Source organism: Carassius gibelio, chromosome B9 (genome assembly GCF_023724105.1).
Source record: "Carassius gibelio isolate Cgi1373 ecotype wild population from Czech Republic chromosome B9, carGib1.2-hapl.c, whole genome shotgun sequence".
Classification (NCBI taxonomy): domain Eukaryota; kingdom Metazoa; phylum Chordata; class Actinopteri; order Cypriniformes; family Cyprinidae; genus Carassius; species Carassius gibelio.
Window position 1 is genome coordinate 28,200,432 of NC_068404.1, and position 21,433 is coordinate 28,221,864.

At 34.4% G+C, this 21,433-nt stretch overlaps 1 protein-coding gene across 8 annotated transcripts in view; it reads left to right on the forward strand.

Moving 5' to 3' along the window:
* The window catches only part of LOC127965113 (bromodomain adjacent to zinc finger domain protein 2B), a 70,954-nt gene that overhangs the window by 35,899 nt on the left and 13,622 nt on the right, over nt 1–21,433 (forward strand). For 3 of the 8 annotated variants that reach the window (XM_052565682.1, XM_052565687.1, XM_052565683.1), the window contains 21 exons: nt 1,116–1,304; nt 3,842–3,991; nt 5,067–5,230; nt 5,559–5,762; nt 6,301–6,690; nt 7,875–8,241; nt 9,398–9,688; nt 9,868–9,922; nt 11,005–11,113; nt 11,197–11,298; nt 12,213–12,390; nt 13,008–13,100; nt 13,177–13,238; nt 13,409–13,474; nt 14,781–14,846; nt 15,434–15,478; nt 15,720–15,746; nt 17,267–17,332; nt 17,501–17,641; nt 18,726–18,980; nt 20,619–20,842. In XM_052565682.1, coding sequence (XP_052421642.1) covers nt 1,116–1,304; nt 3,842–3,991; nt 5,067–5,230; nt 5,559–5,762; nt 6,301–6,690; nt 7,875–8,241; nt 9,398–9,688; nt 9,868–9,922; nt 11,005–11,113; nt 11,197–11,298; nt 12,213–12,390; nt 13,008–13,100; nt 13,177–13,238; nt 13,409–13,474; nt 14,781–14,846; nt 15,434–15,478; nt 15,720–15,746; nt 17,267–17,332; nt 17,501–17,641; nt 18,726–18,980; nt 20,619–20,842 — 3,244 coding nt within the window. The remainder of the gene's footprint in view (nt 1–1,115; nt 1,305–3,841; nt 3,992–5,066; nt 5,231–5,558; nt 5,763–6,300; nt 6,691–7,874; nt 8,242–9,397; nt 9,689–9,867; nt 9,923–11,004; nt 11,114–11,196; nt 11,299–12,212; nt 12,391–13,007; nt 13,101–13,176; nt 13,239–13,408; nt 13,475–14,780; nt 14,847–15,433; nt 15,479–15,719; nt 15,747–17,266; nt 17,333–17,500; nt 17,642–18,725; nt 18,981–20,618; nt 20,843–21,433) is intronic. The other 5 variants (XM_052565689.1, XM_052565686.1, XM_052565685.1 and 2 more) reach the window with 3 other exon arrangements.

Consider the following 21,433-nt stretch of genomic DNA (forward strand, 5'->3'; position numbering starts at 1 on the left):
GCATTAATATTTAAAGGCTATTTGCGGATGTCATTGGCTCTTGCAGTGCAGATGAGGGGGACAGCAGGAGGGGATGGAGAACGGGCTTTTGGACATTTCTTCCAGCCATTTATTTCCCTCGCCTCGTCCTGTATCGACGGGCCGGGCCTCAAAGGAGCTGACGCTAAATATGCAGCTCATTAGAATGAGATTCAAAGCAAAGATGTGTCTTTTTTTGCCTGTAAACGGCCATCACAGCAGCTCGGGGAACGAGGGGTTTTTGTCTCTCGTGAAGGGGGTTTTTCCTGTGTCCAGCTTTTGTGCTCTGACTCTATTCTTTGCGAATCCCTCAGGAGTTTTAGCAGTAAATGACTTCAGGAAAAAGAAAAGCCTACTATAGCCCACTTGAGCAGCCGAGAAAAAGGGAATTCATTGGTTTACTAAACATGTGAATGTAGTGACTTTTAATATATGCATGCGGTTTATAGAACCTGTGCATCAGTGAAATACAGTGACGTGGATTGACAGTGTGTTATATCTCAAAAACAAACCCTCAAACCAGCATTACTTTGCATTTCATACAAATCATGCATTTAGTAGGGATTTACCATTCATGAAATTAAAGCCAAAACAGATATGGCTTGGTGAGGATATCAAACCGAAATTCAGAAAGTAATTTTCTTTCTTTCTTTTTCTTTTTTTTTAAGTGCTGCGTTTTACAAATAATTTAGTTATAATTATATAAATATTAGTAATAATCATTATGAATATTTGTATTTTATAATAATGGGTTTTATCTATTATTAAAATACAAAATAATAATAATAAACCATAATAAAATTATTATTATTATTACTATTATATAGCCACATTGATATATAATCACACAATTTTGGCCTAATTATGCAGGATTAGAAGCAATCACATCAAATCTAGAATGTGATTTTTCCTGATAAAATGCTATTTGAAACAATCACAATTTTCTTTCTCTTTGTTGTATCTATGAATAACTTCTTAAATTAATTGTAATGATGTAAATCTACTCACATTCTCTTCTAATTACTGCGGATGGTCTGATTTCTCTGACAGGCTTTATGTATCAGACTGAGTGATATTTTATGATTTCTTTCTCTCAGGTCATTTGTTCCAAATGGTTGGCAACCAGGGTTTGGGGATTTCTTCAGTTTCCGGTGCCTTTCCCATGATCCATCACCCAGTCTTCAGTCTGCACTCCTCTTCTCCTGTCCGCTCTGAATTCGGAGGTCTGGGAACTCTGGGATTGTCGGCCGCTCTGGCTGCCCGCTCTCAGATCAGTGCTTTACCAGGTATGTTTAGAAGAAGTCATTAGCTTTTGAAAAATGTGTTGTGTTTCTTGATTTAACTTAAAAAACAAATGTTTATTATACAAGTATAATTTTTATATAAATCGAATAATGCATTAATTCATTCATATAATAAGTATAATATAATTTAAATTATATGTTTATGTATATAATGTCATGTGTATATAATATTTATTATTATTTCATAATTTCTAATTGTAATTAAAAATTTTGAATTTTAATTATATAATACACATCCTGTTGGACTGTAACTTTTAAAATTCTGCCAGAAAATGTTTTAATTTAAAAACATGTTTTAAGTTTAATATTTTGTAATGTGTTAATGTGTATTTTAGATTATTTTTTTGGTCCCATGTCAAGTTAAAATGTTTTTCAAATAATTTAAAATTCTATGTATTATGACCTTGTCTAGGAGCTAACAAGGCATTAAAAAATCAATAAACTAATCAGGTTACACTTTATCTCAAGGTGTCCTTGTAACAGTGTAATTATACATTTAAGAACTGAGTTATATTTATTAATTAACTTCGTGTACTTTATTGTTATGGTTAGTGTCAGGGTTTGGCTCAGGGCTACTTATCAGTAATTATCCATAATTTATTGTTTATTGTTGTTAATATAATAGTAGGTACAGTTCATGTAACGTGTAACAAGGACACCTTAAAATAAAGTGCATATATATATATATATATATATATATATATATATATATATATATATATATATATATATATATATATATATATAGTTGCTATATCTCAGCAGTAAAACATCTGGATCCGTTAGAGTAAATAAAACCTAAAACATATCACAATGTAGTCGTTATTTGTTTTCAGGAAGGGGTATGAAATCTGGACGTGTTTTTGTGAGCACGTAGGCAGCATGTTTCACGTTTATAGTGCTTTCCATCAGTCCCGCGGTCCACGCTGAGCCCCTGACATTTATAAAGACCTGAATGCCTCTGGTCAGAGCTCTGCTTTGACCTCCTGCAGCGTCTCCAGCCCCTCACACTTCATGACACACAGTGATTCTTTTCTGGACAAGATTGTTGCTGTAAAAGAGATGGCAATTGTGCAAATCTGAAGGACCATCAGACACTGAAACTGTCAAATCAAGCTTTTTAGTTTGTTTCTTATATTCATATGATGCAGGACATCCTTTACTATTTGTCATAAAGTGGTTGTGTACAGAAGCGAGTGTTTTCAGCCAGATCTGTAAGCCATGAGTGTTGGAGAAAAGGGGGTGTGATGTCTGCTTTAGATTTACCGTGTTTAGTGCGTTTTTTAATAAAGGCCTGAAATGAGAGCGGATGGAGTAAAGCGCCGCTGTTAGGAGATGAAATCAGATGCTTGTAATCACAAGATGGATTTTCTCCAGCTCTGGATCATTTAGCGTCACTCACTGACTGTTTGTATAGATTTGTTTGCTCGCTGAGGATTTACGAGCTAGTTTGGTTGTGGTTCTGGCACAGCTGAGGATAAATTAAAGAGGTTTTTGTGCTTTTTATGGATGCTTCAAGCAAAAGTGAAGCTGATTTAGTGTCCTGTGTTGTTGATAAGTAAAGAAACAAAATGCAGAAATGGCACTTTTGGGCTTTAACATTATGAAGTATTTTGCATGTCTCTATTTTGCATGTAAATATTCTTTAAAATACCTATTTTTATCATAGCTTTCTATACAGTATGAAGTTGTTTGTGTTATTCATTTTAATGGTATACATACAGTATAGTCAATGTTGGGTATAATGCATTACAACTAACTCGAGTTATGTGATAAGATACATTTTTAATTTACAAGAAAATATCTGAGTTTCTTGACCCCGTGACGAGAGAGATCAGGAGTAAGTGCAGAGGTGTTATGTGTGCTTTGTAAACATGTTACTGTAGTTCTAGACTAAACATCAACATGCATTTACTCATCTCACTTCAGTACAAAACTGATTCATTATTCCTCAAAATGAATCAAAGCACTGAAAAGAATATGACGCAAACACATATTATTCATGCATTTTCTTTTCTGCTGACATTCAATGATCCAGTTCGACACTAATAAACAAAAATAACATCATAATTAGATAAAACTTTGTTGTTTTGTTTTGCCTGCTGCTGAAGAGTGTTGAACCTTCTTCTCCTGAAAGAGCTGAAATGTTGGTCTGAATTTACATTTCCTTCAGCCTTATTCATTACAAGTTTGGTGTGAAAGGGTTTCTTTTACGGATGCCAGGACCAGAGTTATGCAAAATTTCTCATTATTTTCCAATTCTTAATAATTTGGAGTCATTTGGCACCTAAGAAAAGTCTTTAATGAACTTCAGCTGAAGCAACACATTAAACGAGTAAAGGAAGCCATTGACTTAAATAGTACTTTTTTATTGCTATTGAAGTCAACTGTTTGGAAGCCCACATGCTTTGAAATTTCTTCTTTGTTCTCGAAAGATGAAAGCGACTCAGATTTGTAATGAGATGAGGGTGAGTAAACAGTGGGTGAGCTATCCCTTTAAACTTGATCTGTTTCCACAGATTGGTGGCGTTTTGCAGATGCTCAGGGTCAAGGGTCAGGGGCCTTTTTCCCTCATCTTCTGGGTCTGCCGGCATTATTCAGCGCACCAGCCCTGAACCAAGAGCAAACCCTCCTTCAGTCTCACTCATCCAGACGTGCTCCAGTGAAAGGTGCTACATTTCCTCTCAAGTACTCTGTGTGTATTTTAATCCTAAAGGTAGTGAGCGGTTTACACAGACAGCATATTTACACATCTTTGAGCTCCAAACATGAAGACTGATCCTTAGTATAAGCAATATAAATATCATTTGACCCAAATACTGAGGAAGCATTGCTTTTATGCTTTTAAAATATCGATCAAAAATATACTCATATTTCATTTAACACATACAAGTATCTGTATTTGTTAAATCACAGTTTTTGCAATTTGTTATTAATAAAGTCAGGAAAATGACTAAAATATAGCAGAATGCTACTCATTTATTCAGACCTATTCTGGAGTGGGGAAAACAAACCTCTGAATTTAGTACTTCAAATGAAATCAGTGAATTCATTATGCATTATTTTTCCTGAAAATTAAGCACACATTATTTTGTGACCATTTACCCCCCAAGTAATTGTTACTGCAATGCAAAAAAATATATAGTTCTTATTCCTATAAAGTGAAATTTAAATGACATAATTTTTTTTATGTTTATAGATCATGGGAGCATTTATTATGCGGCCTTAATTTGTTTCTGGATTTAAATAAAAAAGCAAATTGTATAATTTTAAATATTATGTATATTTATATAAAAATACATGAAAATACAGCTTTGATCACAGGAATAAATTACATTTTTATTTGTATAAATTACAGTAGAAAACTATTTAAAATTGCTATAATATTTCACAGTATTACTGATTGTATTTTTGGTCACAAATGCATAAGAGACTTCATTAAAACATAAAAGAAATTGTGAACTTTTGACAATTTCTACACATTATATTCATATGATTTATTTATATATATCTGTTGCATTGGGCAGTATTACTGTGAGACAGTATTTACAGTTTAGTGTTTACCTCACACTGTCACTTCAAACTGTTATTAAACACATTTGAGATTTTATTTGATCTATTACATATAGATGGCATCTATTTACACCTCTACTGTACTCATGATGAACACAATCCTCACGTTTACAGTACAGAGTCATGCTGTAACTAAAGATGTGTTTGTTTCATACATGATGTTTTCTGAAGCAGGACTGAATGGCTCCATCAATGGAAAGGCCAAATCAAGCTCCACCTCTTCCACCCCCTCTCCAGTCCTCATCCCTCCAGATCAGACCAAGAGCCTGAAAACCAGCCCCAAACCAGCACTAAACCAGCTAGAGGAGAAGACTAGACACAAAACAAAAGACGAGGTGAAGACTCACTGAACGTGACATTTCATCATTATTTACTCACTCTCATGTCGTTAGAATAATCCACATGTTGTTATCTTTTCTAGTGGACTCAAATGTGAGTCAGTTAATTAGTTGACTTGTGTATTGTAAATAAAGGGGTTTAATGCTTTCCATATAGATGCAGCATTCATATCAGTGTGTGTTATAAATGCTGCTGTTGACACTTTGTGTCAGAGAACATCATCCACCTTTTTTTGGGACTATTTTTAGTCTGTCGTGTCAGCTGGATGGGTGTCAGAAAGGGCTTGTTTGTGTTGCTGTCGACTGACATTGCTCTTACTGACAGAAGCCGCGTAGCAAAGTGGCAGACGTCTCCATCAACAGCGACAGCCAATCAGCATCCAGCTCTGACAGCTCGAGCGATGCTCTTAGCAGCTCTGACTCAGACGACCTGGAGGACGACGATGATGATGATAATGATGATGATGATCAGAGTGATGATAGTGTGGACTCAGAAAAGTGCAGGAAAGATCAGAAAGGTATCCGTAAGGTATGTGTGTCAAAGTGGTTTTAATTTAAGTCTAACACAGAAATTTGAAATGAAATGAAAAAAGTTTAAAAATGCTAAAATGACTAAAACTAAAACTGATTTACAGACACATTGCAAATATTATAATAGTGTGGACACCACTATTGATTTACACAATGTATCATTTAAAATCTAGTTAACAAAAATGTAATCTCTGTATTTAGTTGTTTTTCTTTAAAACGAATTATTTAATGTTTATACCATTTTAATCTTTTATATAATAGAAAATATGGTAATATGCTATTCTAAGTGTAGCCTTTGATTCTATGGATATCATTTCAAATGTTATTGCAAAATGTATTATTAATATTATTATTACTACTGCTTAAATATAAAAACAAACAATAATAGTAATCATAAAAATAATTATAATGAAAAGATTACAAATATTAATAGTACTAAATAATCCACATTTAAAGTAATGCAACATTTAAAACTATGTTGAACAAAGCTGTGACATCATTTTATGTTAGAATAATTTGTAATTCTGCTTTCCCAGGAGGAAGTGCACACAGACAGGAAGAAGAGCCGTCACACACAAGTCCAGGGTTTGCCTTTGTCCCAGCAGCCATTGCACCTCCAGTCCTTCAGGACAACAGAGGAGTCCAGAAATCAGGCCAGTGTCATCCAGGCCACAGGTCAAGCATCCAGTGCTAAACCGCTTGCACTGGTCACGCAGCGACGCAGGGACAGAGACGCACCGTCCCCGAGAGACCTGCCCGCCTCCCACTCGTCCTCTCCAAAACCACCTTCCCTCGTCCCGTCACCCAAGCCTCTGTCTCTGTCTCCCGCTCACACACCGGCCTCCTCCAAACCCACTCCTCTGCAGTCAGAGCGTCTGAAGACGTGCAAGAATCCCCTCGACGAGACCCTGCTCAAACTCAAACAGGTGACTTTCTCTGAAACACAACGAGATAAAGAGCATGCATGCATGTGATATTTGCTGATCAGTGTTGGGAAAAAACTTGTTTCTGAAACTGAACTTAGTCTTTTTTTTGTTTTTATATTATTTTTTTAATTCAGAAGTCTCTTCTGTTCACCAAGGCAGCATTTATTTGACCCAAAATTAAATTACAACACCATTGCACTGAAGAATGTTTGTAACCAAACACTTGATGGTAGCCATGGACTGAAATTTTGAAATATTATTACAATTTAGAATAAGTGGTCATTTTAAAATGTATTTTATTCCTCTGATGTGCAGCTGTATTTTCAGCATCATTCCTCCAGTATTCAGTGTCACATGATCTTTAGAAATCATGAAATATGATGATTTACTGCTCAAGAAACATTTCTGATTATTAACACAGTGTTAAAAACAGTTAATATTTTTTAAGGAGACCATGACACGTTTTTTTTTAGAATTTACAGGATTAAAATCATGTTATCGTATTATTGAAATGAATTATAACTTTTATTCAGCAAGGACACATTAAATTGCTTAAAAGGGACAGGAAAGACATTTGTAAGATTTCAAATGCTGTTCTTTCAGACTCAAACATTAATGAAAAAATTTATCGCTGTTTGCACAAAAATATTAAGCTGAAAAATCGCTGTTTTCAACATAGATACCAATAAGGACCATAATGAATAATTGAGCACTGATAATAATAATAACAATAATAAAGCAGTAAATCCGTATATCAGAATGACTCTGAAGACTGGAGAAATGATGCTGAAAATACAGCTGCACATAACAGAAATAAATTACGCTTTACAGTATACTGAAATAGAAAAACACCTATTTTGAATTGTAACATTATTTCACGTTATTACGGTTTTGCTGCATTTTTTTTTTAATCTGATAAATGCAGCATTGGTGTGCACCTCTTTCAAAAAAAATAAAAAAAATCTTACCAATGCCACATTTGTGCATAATTCAGTTCTCAGATTGACAGTTTTCATAATAAACAATCTTCTGCATTATAATAAAAACAATAAATCCTAAATTCAGTTTTAGTTGCATGTTTCAATATTTGTGCAAATGAAGAGGCAGCATTCATTTCAGTGAGTCAATGAATCATTGTATATTGAATCACTGAATAAGTAATAGCGGTATCTCTGTCCCGTCAGTCATCTCTACCTCAGGCCTTTCCTCCAGCGTTGAGAGGTGCACCGGAATCACAGAGCAGCCCCAAACTTCCCTTCAACCGTCCGTTTCTCCCCTCACTTCCTGCTGAGAACCAGCATCCCAGCGCAGAGCAGGACGCTCCCCTGGCCCTCATCACCAAACCTCGCTCCCAGAGCACACGCACCCCTGATAACCCCCCTGCCTTCAACACTCCCATCAACCTCACCACCACCTCGCTGAAGAGAGAGAGACCACCATTGGTGGAGCACCTCAAGGGGGCGGAGTCTGAACTCCCTCACAGTAAAGACTCTGATGATTCGTTAATGGAGGACGAGGATGAACATGACGCTTCAAATGACAGTCTCTCAGGTCAGCATGATGGAATCATCCAGATCAAGTATTATGCTTTAACATTAGATAAATACAAGTTATTAACAGAAACATCTGGTGAATGTTCATATTTGCTTATCCATTATTACAATTTAAATTAATTTACATTACACACACACAAAACATGAACATACAATGCATTTAACAACAGTCACAAACTGTAAATATAGGAGTGTGGAAAAGCATTTTTTTTAAGTATCATTAGCTGGGTTTGCATCACCCTGCTTTTATGTGCATTTTGAAGTATCGCATCAGAATCGAGTGACGAAAACACGGAATGTCGAATAAAAACACCTTAATTGGTTTTTGGTGGTTTTTGACTTGTGTGAAAAAGGGTTAATGGGAATAATGGGAGATGGAAATGAAAAAAAGTCATGTGACTTTGTGCTATTGGACCGTAAATCCTGACTAACCAGTAGAGCGATCTCCTTCCACAGTATCTGAAATGTTTGGATGGAAACCTGGCTATTGATACAATTAGTTTAAATTTTGATTTGTAATGTTTTGAATTGGGTTTGAATTTTCCTGTTTCCTCTTTAATTTAAGGTTTTTGTCATTTAGATTTTTTTTCCATCATTATAATAAAAAAAAAAATGTCTACATAGTTTTTATTAATTAGTTTTATTTAGATGTAGTTATTTTACTACAAATTAAACTTGACAAAAAAAAGAGAAATATTGCCTTGGGAACTAGCTCAAATAAATTAAATTGTGTAATTTAATATTTTATTTGAATTAAGCTGATGTTTATTTTATTTCGACTAACACTTTTGTTGTTTCTGATTTTAGTTTCAGTTAACTAGAATAAGCCTGGATCATGAGTTTGATTCCCAATGAAATTGTATGCCACAAATGTCTTCAAATATAAGCATCTTTCCAGTGCATACATGTTTATGTAAAGCAGACACATTTATCTCTCTATTTATTTTTGGTTTTGTGCAGTTGCCTGTAATCCTGAACCTTGCAGGTTGACACAAACATATATAATATAAATATATGTTCACGCATTTTGCAGCACATCAGGGGGGCCAAAACATTGCATGCATGTTTATGATCCTAAATGATTAAAAAGTCATATGCAACATAATATAAGTTAATTTTTCCAAACACTCGCCATATCGTTTTGTCTTCTGCAGACTCTGACAGCAATTTAGACACTGATTCTGATGATGATGATGATGATGATGATGATGAAGATGGTAAAGATGAAGAGATGGACACAGATTCAGAAATGGACAGAACACCACTCAAACTCCCCAAAACCTCAGTGTCTGTACATGACTCCTCCCACAGCACTAGTCCCGCCCCTCTCAATCTACAGGTTCATAAAACACCTGCCACACCCACACCAGCCATTGTTACCAGCTCTGGAAATTCAGCCAATCACAGCCCAGCTCTGTCGTCATGCAGTGTGGCCACACCCACAGGTATTTCAACAATTGTTATGCCTGTGTTTGTTATTATATTTAAATTAAATAATATGGTATCATATATATCGGCTTTATTTTGGCAATCAGACATACAAAATCCTTATCAGTCAACCACTAAATTTCTACTAAAACAGCTAGTGTATGTTTATATATTTGTGTATCTGCTATGTTTCTAGGGAAAAGGAGAAGAGTCACAGATGAATGTGCGCTGCGGAAACCTCTTGAATATGGGTGAGTTTTGACCTTCCAGCCATTTCATGTTACCCTTATTGTCTTTTTTTGTAATGCCAAACATTTGTATGCATATTAATATCCTTTTAGGCCCAGAACATACAAGGTTTCTTCTAATTATGCAACTGTGTCTTTCATTAACAAAAACGAATCTGGTTTAATGACACAGACATTTGAAGGACACTCTATCGCCCCCTTAAGTACAGAGGTGTGTTACTACATCATTAATGCAAGAACAAATATGAAGGACATACAACAGGACTGAATAAAAGTGAAGAAGTGCTATTTTAACTTTTACTTTTTGCCAGGTATGCTAAAGTTAGTAATTAAAAACACAAAGCATCCATCTGTGCGAGCAATATATTTATAAATATAATCAGATTTATTTTTGTATTTCTTTTAGCATATCAGTATTTTTCTGGCATAAAGACAATGAGATTCTGAAATGGACTGACAACTTTAGTTTAGTTACAAAGTACATTTTAAAACAACAGAAGGTAGTATAAAACGCACAATAATATAAATATCAACATATGAATAATGTAAATATAAAAATATTAATAATATAAATATTATAAAATGCATATTTATTTTCTTTAATTTTACATATTATTGTCATTACATGATATGTAAATATTAAACATTACATTTCATATTTAAATTGCTAAAGTTGTGCTTAAAGACACTAAAAGATATTAAAATACACTTAATATTCAGTAGTATATTCATGATAACAAACTTGAACTGGATTGAGTTGAATAGTTTTCTATAAAGCATATTTTTTTTAAAAGTTAAATTAGGTTAATAATTTGATGAACTTGCACTTTTATTTATCTAAGCTGAATAAACACTGAACTGAATGTGACTTGATTTGACTAAATGCAACTAATAAAACGCCCTAATTTTTTAAACCGTGTTGAAAACAGTGATGAACAGCAGCTAAATGTCATTGAAAAAAAAAAAAGGAAGGTTGGACAAACTTGGCCAGTTTTAATTGGAAATCAGCTTATAAATGGCTTACTTACCATTGTCTCATTTCTACAGTCTTGAGCATGAAATGAAATGCCTCTTTCTGTGCTCAGATGGCAGAGGGAGACGCGCATCAGGAACATGTCTGGGCGTTTGCGTGGAGAGGTGGCGTATTACGCTCCATGCGGCAGAAAGCTCCGACAGTATCCTGACGTCAGCAAGGCAAGAGATGATTGAAAACCAAATAGAGTTGCTATTTAATGACTGCTGCTGCTCTGTTGATCTTACGCTCTCACTCCTCACAGTATCTGACCAGAAACGGGATAAGCAACATTACACGTGATCATTTTAGCTTCAGTGCTAAAATAAACGTTGGTGACTTCTATGAAGCCAGAGATGGACCGCAGGTGATTCCCTCAGTTGTGCTGGGCTCTTATTCATGTCTGTCAGGTCAAACAGGCCCTGTGTAGGCTGAACAAATGAGATTTAATTTGCTGTGGGGGAAGTTACATTGTAGTGTACATCTGGTGTTAAAGTGTATTGTGGCTTTTGTTTTAAAATAATGCAATATTAATATTCAAAAATATTAATGATTAATATTAGATAATATTATTAATATTCATATTCTATCATATTCATTATAAATATGTAATATTCATATTTAGTAATACAAAGTGTTAAATATATAAATATTAAATGGTTATTTAATAATATTACTGGTGATAATTTTATATATTATTGTCATTATTATTATTTTTTTGTTGTTGCTACTAATTATAATAATAAAATAATGCAAAATCTTATTATAAATATGATTTTTTAAATAAATATATTGTTTTACTAAAATTAATGATTAATTTACTAAAAATGATGTTGTGTAGTGTTAGTGTGTTTTGATTAAATTAAATATTAAATTATTTAATAAAATAACCCTTTGAAGCCACAACAAATCATTTTAGATATTAATATTAGTATTATTATTTGTATTATTATTATTATTATTATGTTGTTACATAATAAGAATTTAGTTTTTAATATAATTTATATTTATTTTATTTACTAAACAATAGAGTTAGTGTGTTTTGTTTTAAATATTAAATTATCTAATAAAAACTTATTAAAGCAACAACAAAACATTTATATTATTATAAACCAATAATAATATTACTACTTCTAGTACTACTATTACTACTTATATATATATATATGTGTGTGTGTGTGTGTGTGTGTGTGTGTGTGTGTAATAAATTATTATTACTATTTGACTTTTTTTTTTTTAAAGAATAATTAATTCTCTAAAGCGTGTTGTTGTTTTCTTCAGGGGTTACAGTGGTGCTTACTGAAGGAAGAGGAAGTGGTAGCAATGAAAGGTCGTCGGGGTGGTCTGAAGAATCTTGACTCCGCTCGCTCTCGCAGGAAAAGCAGAGCACCAGACGAGAGTGAAGCTGATGCTGGCAGCTGCTCTGAGGCCAAACTACTGCGCAGACTGGAGGCCCAGGGTAACACAACATCTCATCTGTTATAGCAGCGATGTGACACTTCAACATTACCTACTGGAAAGAAGATTTTAGAGGGTTTTAAAACATTTAGTTCACCCAAAATGACACATTCAGGGATTTTTTTGAAGAATTTTCACATTCTCTATACAAGGTTTCTGTAGGTCTTAAAAAGTATTTATTTGCTCTTCCACATATTAAGAGTCTTAAATTGATAGTCATGGTGTTAAATATTGCATGCACTGCCAAAACTGTAATAAAAGATAACTCAGTAATAGGAAAAATTTAATTTAAATTATAAGTCCACAAAAACAGCCTCCTTTTTACATTTTATCATACATTTAAAAGAAGTGGGGGGGGGATATTTATGTATAATAAAATGTAAAAAGAGTTATCATGGTTTCATATACGAAGTAATTTAAATAGACTGATGCATCAAAACAAAAGAGACAGAAGAGCGCGATGCAAACAGCTTTATGGAACTGCTGTTTGTTCCCAAAATGTTCTTTAAACGGTTTTAAAAGCTCTTAAATTTACCTTCATAAAACTTGCCGAAGTCCTGTCAATAGTTGGAGCAGCTGTGCATGAAATGAGCTCTAAAGCTGTGGTGTATCTGTCAGAAATTGCGCGGCAGGCGGCTCAGATGAAGCTGATGCGTAAGCTGGAGAAGCAGGCGCTGGCACGAGCGGCTAAAGAGGCCAGGAGACAGCAGGGTGAGCCGGAGTTTGCTTTGGTTTTTGATTTCTAATGCGCTTGATGAACCCTTCACCTTTTCCTATGAACTTTCAGCAATCATGGCGGCTGAAGAGCGGCGGAAACACAAAGAACAGATGAAGATTGTGAAGCAGCAGGTGTTTTCTCATGACGTTTCTTCTTGACCTGTAGTTTGTTTGTGTTTTTGTGCATGTATTGCTGCCTGTACCTTTATGGGTGTTTAGTAAGATGCTCGTTGCTTCACGTTTCATCAGTGAAAACCCAGATCATTCAGCTCATTCTCCCTCATTCCTGCTTTGTTTCACAGGAGAAGTTCAAGAGAATCCAGCAGGTCCGTTTGGAGAAGGAACTCCGTGCTCGGCAGATTTTGGAGGTACTTGTATGTCAAATTTAAAAGCTTATACACTGTACAGTGAAAATAATCGAAATATAATAGAGTAAAATTTTCAGCTATAGTTTAATCATAAATGTATGGAAATTCTACAAGCTTTTTCCTCAGTTTTAATAACTGTACTGTTATTTTGAAGTGTGGGAAGTTTTGGAGGTACTTATAAATGAATAAATACATAAATAAAAATATTTATATTACTTTTTTTAAACTTTAAAGTGACTCTGGACCACAAAACCAGTCATAAGGGTGATTTTATATGTAATCTGAAACCTGAATAAATAAGCTTTCCATTGATATATGGATATGTTATGATAAGACAAAGTTTGGCCGAGATACAACTGTTTGAAAATCTGGAATCTGAGGGTGCAAAAAAAATCTAAAAACGGAGGAAATCACCTTTAAAATTGTCCAAATGAAGTTCTTAGCAATGCATATTATTAATCAAAAATTAGGTTTTTATGTATTTGCAATAGGAAAATTACGAAATATCTTCATGGAACATGATCTTTACTTTATATCCTTATGATTTTTGGAGATAATCAATAGTTTTGACCCATGCTGTGTATTTTTTGGCTATTGCTACAAAGACTGAAGACTGGTTTTGTGCTCCAGGGTCACAAATATAGTGACACTTAAATACTTGAAAATAATAAATGATCTACATGCAAGACTAGGTTTAATTTAAAAAAGATATATATTTGAAACGTCGCAGAAAGTGGTGGAAAAGCTGCCAACTTACCTTGCTATTATTTTGAAGTGTGGGAAATATTTTGCATAAATCAGATTGAAAATAGTACATGTTAGTTTTGAGGGCTTTGCTATTATTTTAAAGTGTGGGAAGTAGCAGTAATTAAACAAGAAGCATGTCTGGCTCGAAAGGCACCCATGTTACTCCTGAAATTGAGCAGATATTCATCTTTAAGTGTCCTTATTTATCTTTAACATGTAAGGACAAGCAGTTAGCATTTTGACACTCTTGGTTATCAACACTAACTGCTTTTTTTAAAAAATCTTTTATTAATCATTTTAAATCTGCTTTTTTATCATGTCTGTTGGTTTGAATGATGTTTCCTTTACTTGGGGAAAACAAAATCACCCTTTTAATACAAAAATAAATATGGAACGTCCATCAAATATTATTAGAATAGTCTGAAAAGGATTGAGATATAAGTTTATCACATCTTTAATTCATACTGTACTAAGCATTCAAATATTTACTAGTCAAATATTTTATGCTGTTATAATAATAATGTATTCATTTATCTGTCAAATATGTTTATGCCAACAGGCTAAAAGAAAAAAGAAAGAAGAGGCGGCAAATGCCAAAATACTAGAAGCTGAAAAACGAATAAAGGTTTGTTGTCTTTTTTGTAGCGTTTGATTTGACTGAATTATTTATTATGAGCAGTTTCTGATTCAGGTTTCACCGTCTCTCCTTGCTATATATTACATATGTTTACTTAAAAACAATGAAAGTGATAAGAGTGAAGCCAAACATTGGGATAGAAATACACCATGCGAGTGATTAGATCAAGAACTGTTACAATTGAGCTGATTCTGATTCAGTAAAATATCTGATGATGTTCAGGTCATTGTTTTATATGGTTAGAAACATCATAGGATGCAATAAATATGCACTAATAAAAAAAACCGGACTAGTATAAATTTTTCTAACCATTTGAGTGTGTTTCTGTGAGAGATTGAGTGAGACCTGAGACAGCAGTGGGTCTCCATTTCTCATTTCACATTAACACTCCTGTGCCCCTCCACTGTACGCCTGTCAATCAAAACCCAGGCTTTCCAATACACCTCGGAAATAAATGGAGAAAATCCTATCTGTTTATGACATCCCTCCATCTGCATCTCTTTCTGTCTCCCATCTCAGTATTGCAACGGAGGAAATATTTGCAGGTTTTAATTTATTTTTATCTCCGTCTGAAGGAGAAGGAGCTGCGCAGACAGCAGGCCATCATCCTGAAGCACCAGGTATGAGCAAAACTGAATAATAACTCCGGTCTCTGCTGCTTTTATGTGATTACTTTAAAGAAATAGTTTAGCCAAGAATGAATTCTGTCATTATTGTTGTAAGAATGATCGTTTTTTTGGCTCAGCTATTGCTCTAAATGTATTGTGGGTAATCGGTCTACTGGGGAGTTGCTCAATGAGGTCGAATGCATTGATTTATATTCTCATTTTTGTTCTTGCCTTGGCCAACTCTCACTGGCAGGAGTTGGAGAGACATAGACTAGATATGGTATGGGTATGTTTACTTTTCTACACCTAACACATTGTGAAGCGCTTGTGATTCGGGTGCTTTGCTCCGTGTCGCATGTGCAACTGACTGCTTTTACTGCGCTTGCATTTCTCCTGCATGAAACCCTGCCTTCGTCTGAGACAGAAATGGGCTCTTTTCTGAAACCTAGTGAGCTGCCTATCTTGGAAGCATTTTTAGACATCGTAGAGACGGTGCATTATTTTAGAGAGGGCAATCCCATAATGCATTGCAAGAAGAATGCATTGAAAAATCCATCAAAGCTGGCAGACAAAATGAGAGAAATTACAGTAAACTATAAGTGAATTATAATTATAATTATTCATACAGCAGTGTTGTTTTACTATTATTTATATGCTATTTTAGTATTTATTGCTATTTCGAATTGGCTTTTATTTTTATATTTCCTGTTTTCATTAAATCTTCCTGAAAAGGCAGCTCACTGTTGGAATCTGTTAACCGATATCCGTCACGATATTTCCATCTGTGTCGGTGGTCCACGCAGCTTCATATCATCAAGCCTTCAATGCAATATCATAAACATTCATCCTGATTCTTGCTTGTTTTTCATCTGCGCGGCGTCTAGTGTTTGTGATCTTTGAGAACATCCAGCCCCTGAAGTGCACGTTGTTTTTGATTTAAAACGGGCCATACAATAATTTCTCTAAGCAGCTGAAACCGTTTCCCAGTTGGATCGTTATGTTTAAGTCTGTAGTTTCTTGCATCGTGTTTAAAGATGGTTATACTGAAGACGTTCAGAGATTTCTGTGGACTCCTTCATGTCTCCTCCTGTCTGTCCTGCACTAAAGACCTGTAGAGACCTGATGGTTAATATGACTCGTGCTTCATAAAGACATTCAGGAAGTGGAGGACTGTTAACAGATCTGTTGTAGTTCTGCAGACTCTCAGCTCTTAACCTGCTGAAGCTTCACTAAATCTTCATGCTTCTGCAATTCAGCGTACAGTGCATGTGTTGTGGTTTTGTTTTTGTTCTCTTATTATGTCAAACATGTTTCTTATTTGCTTTATTTCATTCTTTGTTCTGTTTCATCATTTTGTTTCTCTTCTTTTTTTGACGTTTTACAAATTTATAAATTTGGTTTATTCGTTCATTGTTTTTTCTTTTTTGTGTTCATTCTGTCTTTCAATTTTTCTGTTTGTTTTATATTTTTTCATGCTTGTTTTTTTTTCCTATTTGTTCTCTTTTCTGTGTTTTCATTTTTCTTTCATACATTTTATTTACTTTTTTGCATTTGATTTCTCTTTTCTGTTTTATCTTTGTGTTCTCTTGAAATTGTTAAATTTTAATTATTTTGTTTTTGTTTTTGTTTTCGTTCACTTTCATCATTTTATTCTTGCTTTCATATGGTTTTATTTTAATGTTTTGTTTAGTAATTCATTGTTTGTTCATTTGCTCTCTTTTGTGTCTTTCATTCTTTCGTGTGTAGGTTTGTTTCTTTCATGCTCTCGGTTCTTTCTCTGATGTCTGATGTTTGTTGTAGGAGCGGGAGAGACGTCGACAGTATGGGATGTTGATGAAGGCGATAGAAGCCAGGAAGAAAGCGGAGGTGTGTTATACAGCTCCTTTTCATCATTTCATGTCCTCTTATTCTCGGTCTCCTTTAATGTCTCTGTTCTCTTCAGATCCTTCATCCATTCAGTCATAGAGACTATGAATGAGTAGATCAGTCTTTTGGCTCACAAGGCTTGTCAAATCTTCTTAAATGTTTCTGCAGGAGAAAGAGCGACTGAAACGGGAGAAACGAGATGAGAAAAGACTGAACAAGGAGCGCAGACTGGAGCTGAGACGGCTGGAGCTGGAGATGGCCAAAGAGCTGAACAAACCCAATGAAGACATGTGTCTGTCTGACCACAAGGTGAATCACAGCAGCCACTGAATCCTTCTTACACAATACTAAATAAAATCATTACGTGCATCATTTCTGCACAATTAGTGGCATCAAACTAAATTGCTACATTTTGACTTTTCCTGTATACTACCTGCTAAAAAAAATTTATAATTCCATGTCTTATTATTATTATTTTTATTTGCTGTTCAAAAAACTGTAAAATTGTGAATTATTTGATTTTAAAATAACTGCTTTGTATTTGAATATAGGTTAAAATCAAATTTATCGTCACATAATCCTTCAGAAATCATTCTAATATACTGATTTACTGCTCCAGAAACAATTTCTGATTGTTATCAATGTTGAAAACAGTTGTGTTGCTTCATATTTTTGTGGAAACTTTATTATTTCAACAGAAATTAGTACTTTTGTTCATCAAGGATGCATTAAATTAATCAAAAGTGACCGTTATAATGTTACAAAAGATTTCTGTTTTGAGCAGCAAAAAAAAAGTTTTCGACATTGATAATAATAAGCACCATTATCAGTAATTTTAGCACCTATAATAATCAATTCTAATCGGATTAAATTAAATCATCTTTCTGAAGATCATGTGACACTGAAGGCTGAAGTAATGATGCTGAAAATTCAGCTTTGCATCACAGAAATAAAATACAGTTTAACATATTCATATAAAACATTATTATTTTAAATTGTAATAATATTTACAATTTTTACTGCAGTTTTAATTAAATAAATGCTGCCTCGGAGAGCAGTAGAGAAGGCTTTTAAAAACATTAAATTGTAATAATATTAACAATTTTTACTGCAATTAAATCAAATACAGTAAATGCTGCCTTGGTGAGCAGAAGAGACTTCTTTAAAACATTTACAATTTTAATAATATTTAGAAATTATTACAGTGTTTATGACAATCAAATATCACATAAATCACTACTTGGTACTCACAGACTTGGTGGACACCATCCAGAACACCAAAGCAAGCACAGACACAATAGTTGAACTATTGATTAAAATAAAATCCTTCACTAGTAATGTGCTGATCTTGAATGAATTGAGTGTGTAAGTGTGTTTCTCTCTCCACGTGCAGTCTCTGCCAGCGCTGTCACGGATAGCAGGTCTGCTGCTGCCGGGAGGATGTTTCTCAGACTGTCTTATGGTCATGCAGTTCCTGCGCTGCTATGGAAAGGTCCTGGGGTTTGATCTCAGCGCTGACGTGCCGTCGCTCGGCGTGCTGCAGGCAGGGCTTCTGAACGTGGGCGACAGCATGGGCTCCGTCCAGGACCTGCTGGTGCACATGCTGTCTGCTGCTGTCTGTGACCCAGGACTCCCTGCAGGACACAGGGTGAGACCCTGATCTATTGATCATTCACTTCAGTGGTGTGTGATGACTGGTTGCTTTCAACTGATTTCCTGCTGAACTCTCACCAACTCAACTGCAGTGAGCAAACTTAGAGAGCTGCACGGTTCTAGATTCTCAACTGAGAAACACAATTATTATTATTTTTTTTATTTTTTTTTGTCTCTAGATAACACAATTCTCCCACGACTTAAAAAAAAATAAAAATAATGTGTGGTAAATATGAAGTGCTGCAGTCTATTTAAAAGTGTTTAATTAATTTGAACGAGTTATTAAACATTTTAATATATGTGACCCTGGACCACAAAACCAGTCATAAGAGTCAATTTTTTCAAAATTGAGATTTATACATAATCTAAAAGCTGAATAAATAATATTTCCATTGATGTATGGTTTATTAAGATATGACAATATTTGGCTGAGATACATCTATTTTAATATCTGGAATCTGAGGGAGCGAAAAAAAGTAAAATTGAGAAAATTATCTTTAAAGTGGTTCAAATGAATTTCTTAACAATGCATATTACAAATCAAAAATTAAGTTTTGATATATTTGCTGTAGGAAATATACAAAATATCTTCATGGAACATGATCTTTACTTAATATCCTAATGATTTTTGGCATAAAAGACAATCTATAATTTTGACCCATAAAATGTATTTTTGGCTTTTGGTACAAATATACCCCAAACTTTAACCCAAACATGGTAACTGTTCTCTCTGTGTCAGCGACAGCGCAAACACAGATTTAAATGTTCCAGTTTTTAAAGGTTTAATAAACACGAGCGAACCAAACTCGTGACTCCAATCATTTATTTCAAGCTATTCAAAAAGAGCCATTCATTTAAAAATTCCAACATCATCTGTAAGTTTAGTGATGGGTGAAACCGAGCTTTTGGAAACTGAATCAGTTCGTGTCACTGAATTATTCACTGTTTAGAAGCGCTCCGATCGGATCGTGAATCATTTCATTCTCATCATTTTGATTCAGGACAAGACTTCAGAGTGCTTATTTATTTATTCTTTATTCAGATCATAACGAACTGTTTTGATTTAGATCTGAAGTCCCGAACTGAAATGTTGGTTTGCGAATCATTATTCAGGTTGGGACTTTGGAACATGGATTTTTTTTAAACAGTACAAAACAGTGGTTATCAGTGGTTATTTTTATATTCACTTGTATTCAGTTTTTGCAAAAAGGAAATTATCTGAAAAGCAAAACAGTAATTGATTGTCAATCAACATGATTTGATCTCATATTTTTAAATTTGATTTATTTTTCTCATTTGAATGTCTTATAATCATCACAGATGTGGGTAAAAATCTGTCTGATCCTTATTCGTGCACGGTTTCTGCTGCTCTTCTTCAAGCTGAATATCTCTAATAAAGAGAAAGGGGTTCAGTTCAGCCCCTCAGCAGATTCTCTGCACTAATCTTACATGCATTCACAGTCTTAATAAAAAGCCTCTTCCCCGCCTTAAACTCCTAAATGAAACGATTTAACCGTGCCTTCAGATTATCATGAATATTCAGTTCCCTTCGAGCGTAACTGGCTGCCTTTGTCACACTGAATTCCTCATTGCATCGCTCTGTCCTTTTGTTTGGATGTTTTGATCACTACAGGCAAAGACGGCTCTGGGAGACCATGTGACTAACGTGGGTCTGAACCGGGACAATGTGTCCGAGGTGCTGCAGATCTATATGGAAGCTCACTGTGGACAGACTGAACTGGCACCGCTGGCCGAGAGTTTGAAGACCAAAGCTTTCCAGGCCCACACGCCGTCTCAGAAAGCCTCCGTACTGGCCTTCCTGGTCAATGAGCTGTCCTGCAGCAAGAGTGTGGTCAGGTGCGCTCATCTCACTTCAGTAGCTCTGCATGTGTATGGTGGAAGTGGAAAACTGATGCTGCACTAAAGAATGAATGGAGCAGGAAAAATGCCCATATACATTGTGCAATGGCAGAAATATATATATACTTTAAGGGCACTTTGCATGCATTGTTTACATTTTTTTAAGAAGAAAAAATGTTTTCTAAATTATACATATTAAAATACATATGTTATGCTCATTTGCAAGTGTAAATTAGCTTAATAAGGGCGTTGTAATATCTTGTTTTAGCCACAAATTTAACCATTTGTTTATTTTATATAAATTTGCAGGTAAATGTTTTTTTTTAAATAGGATTTTTCACGAAGCAAACAGTGGTGGTTACAATATAATAAGCATTTTGTTCCTTAGTATTTTCCAGTAAAACACACACACACACACACACACACACACACATATATATATATATATATATATATATATATATATATATATATGCATACATAGATTGTTTAACTAAATAATGCTAAGGGAAAAAGTGGTTATTATATTGTAATGACCACTGTTTGCTTAGTATTTTTCCAGTAAAATAAAATATAGCATGAGATGAT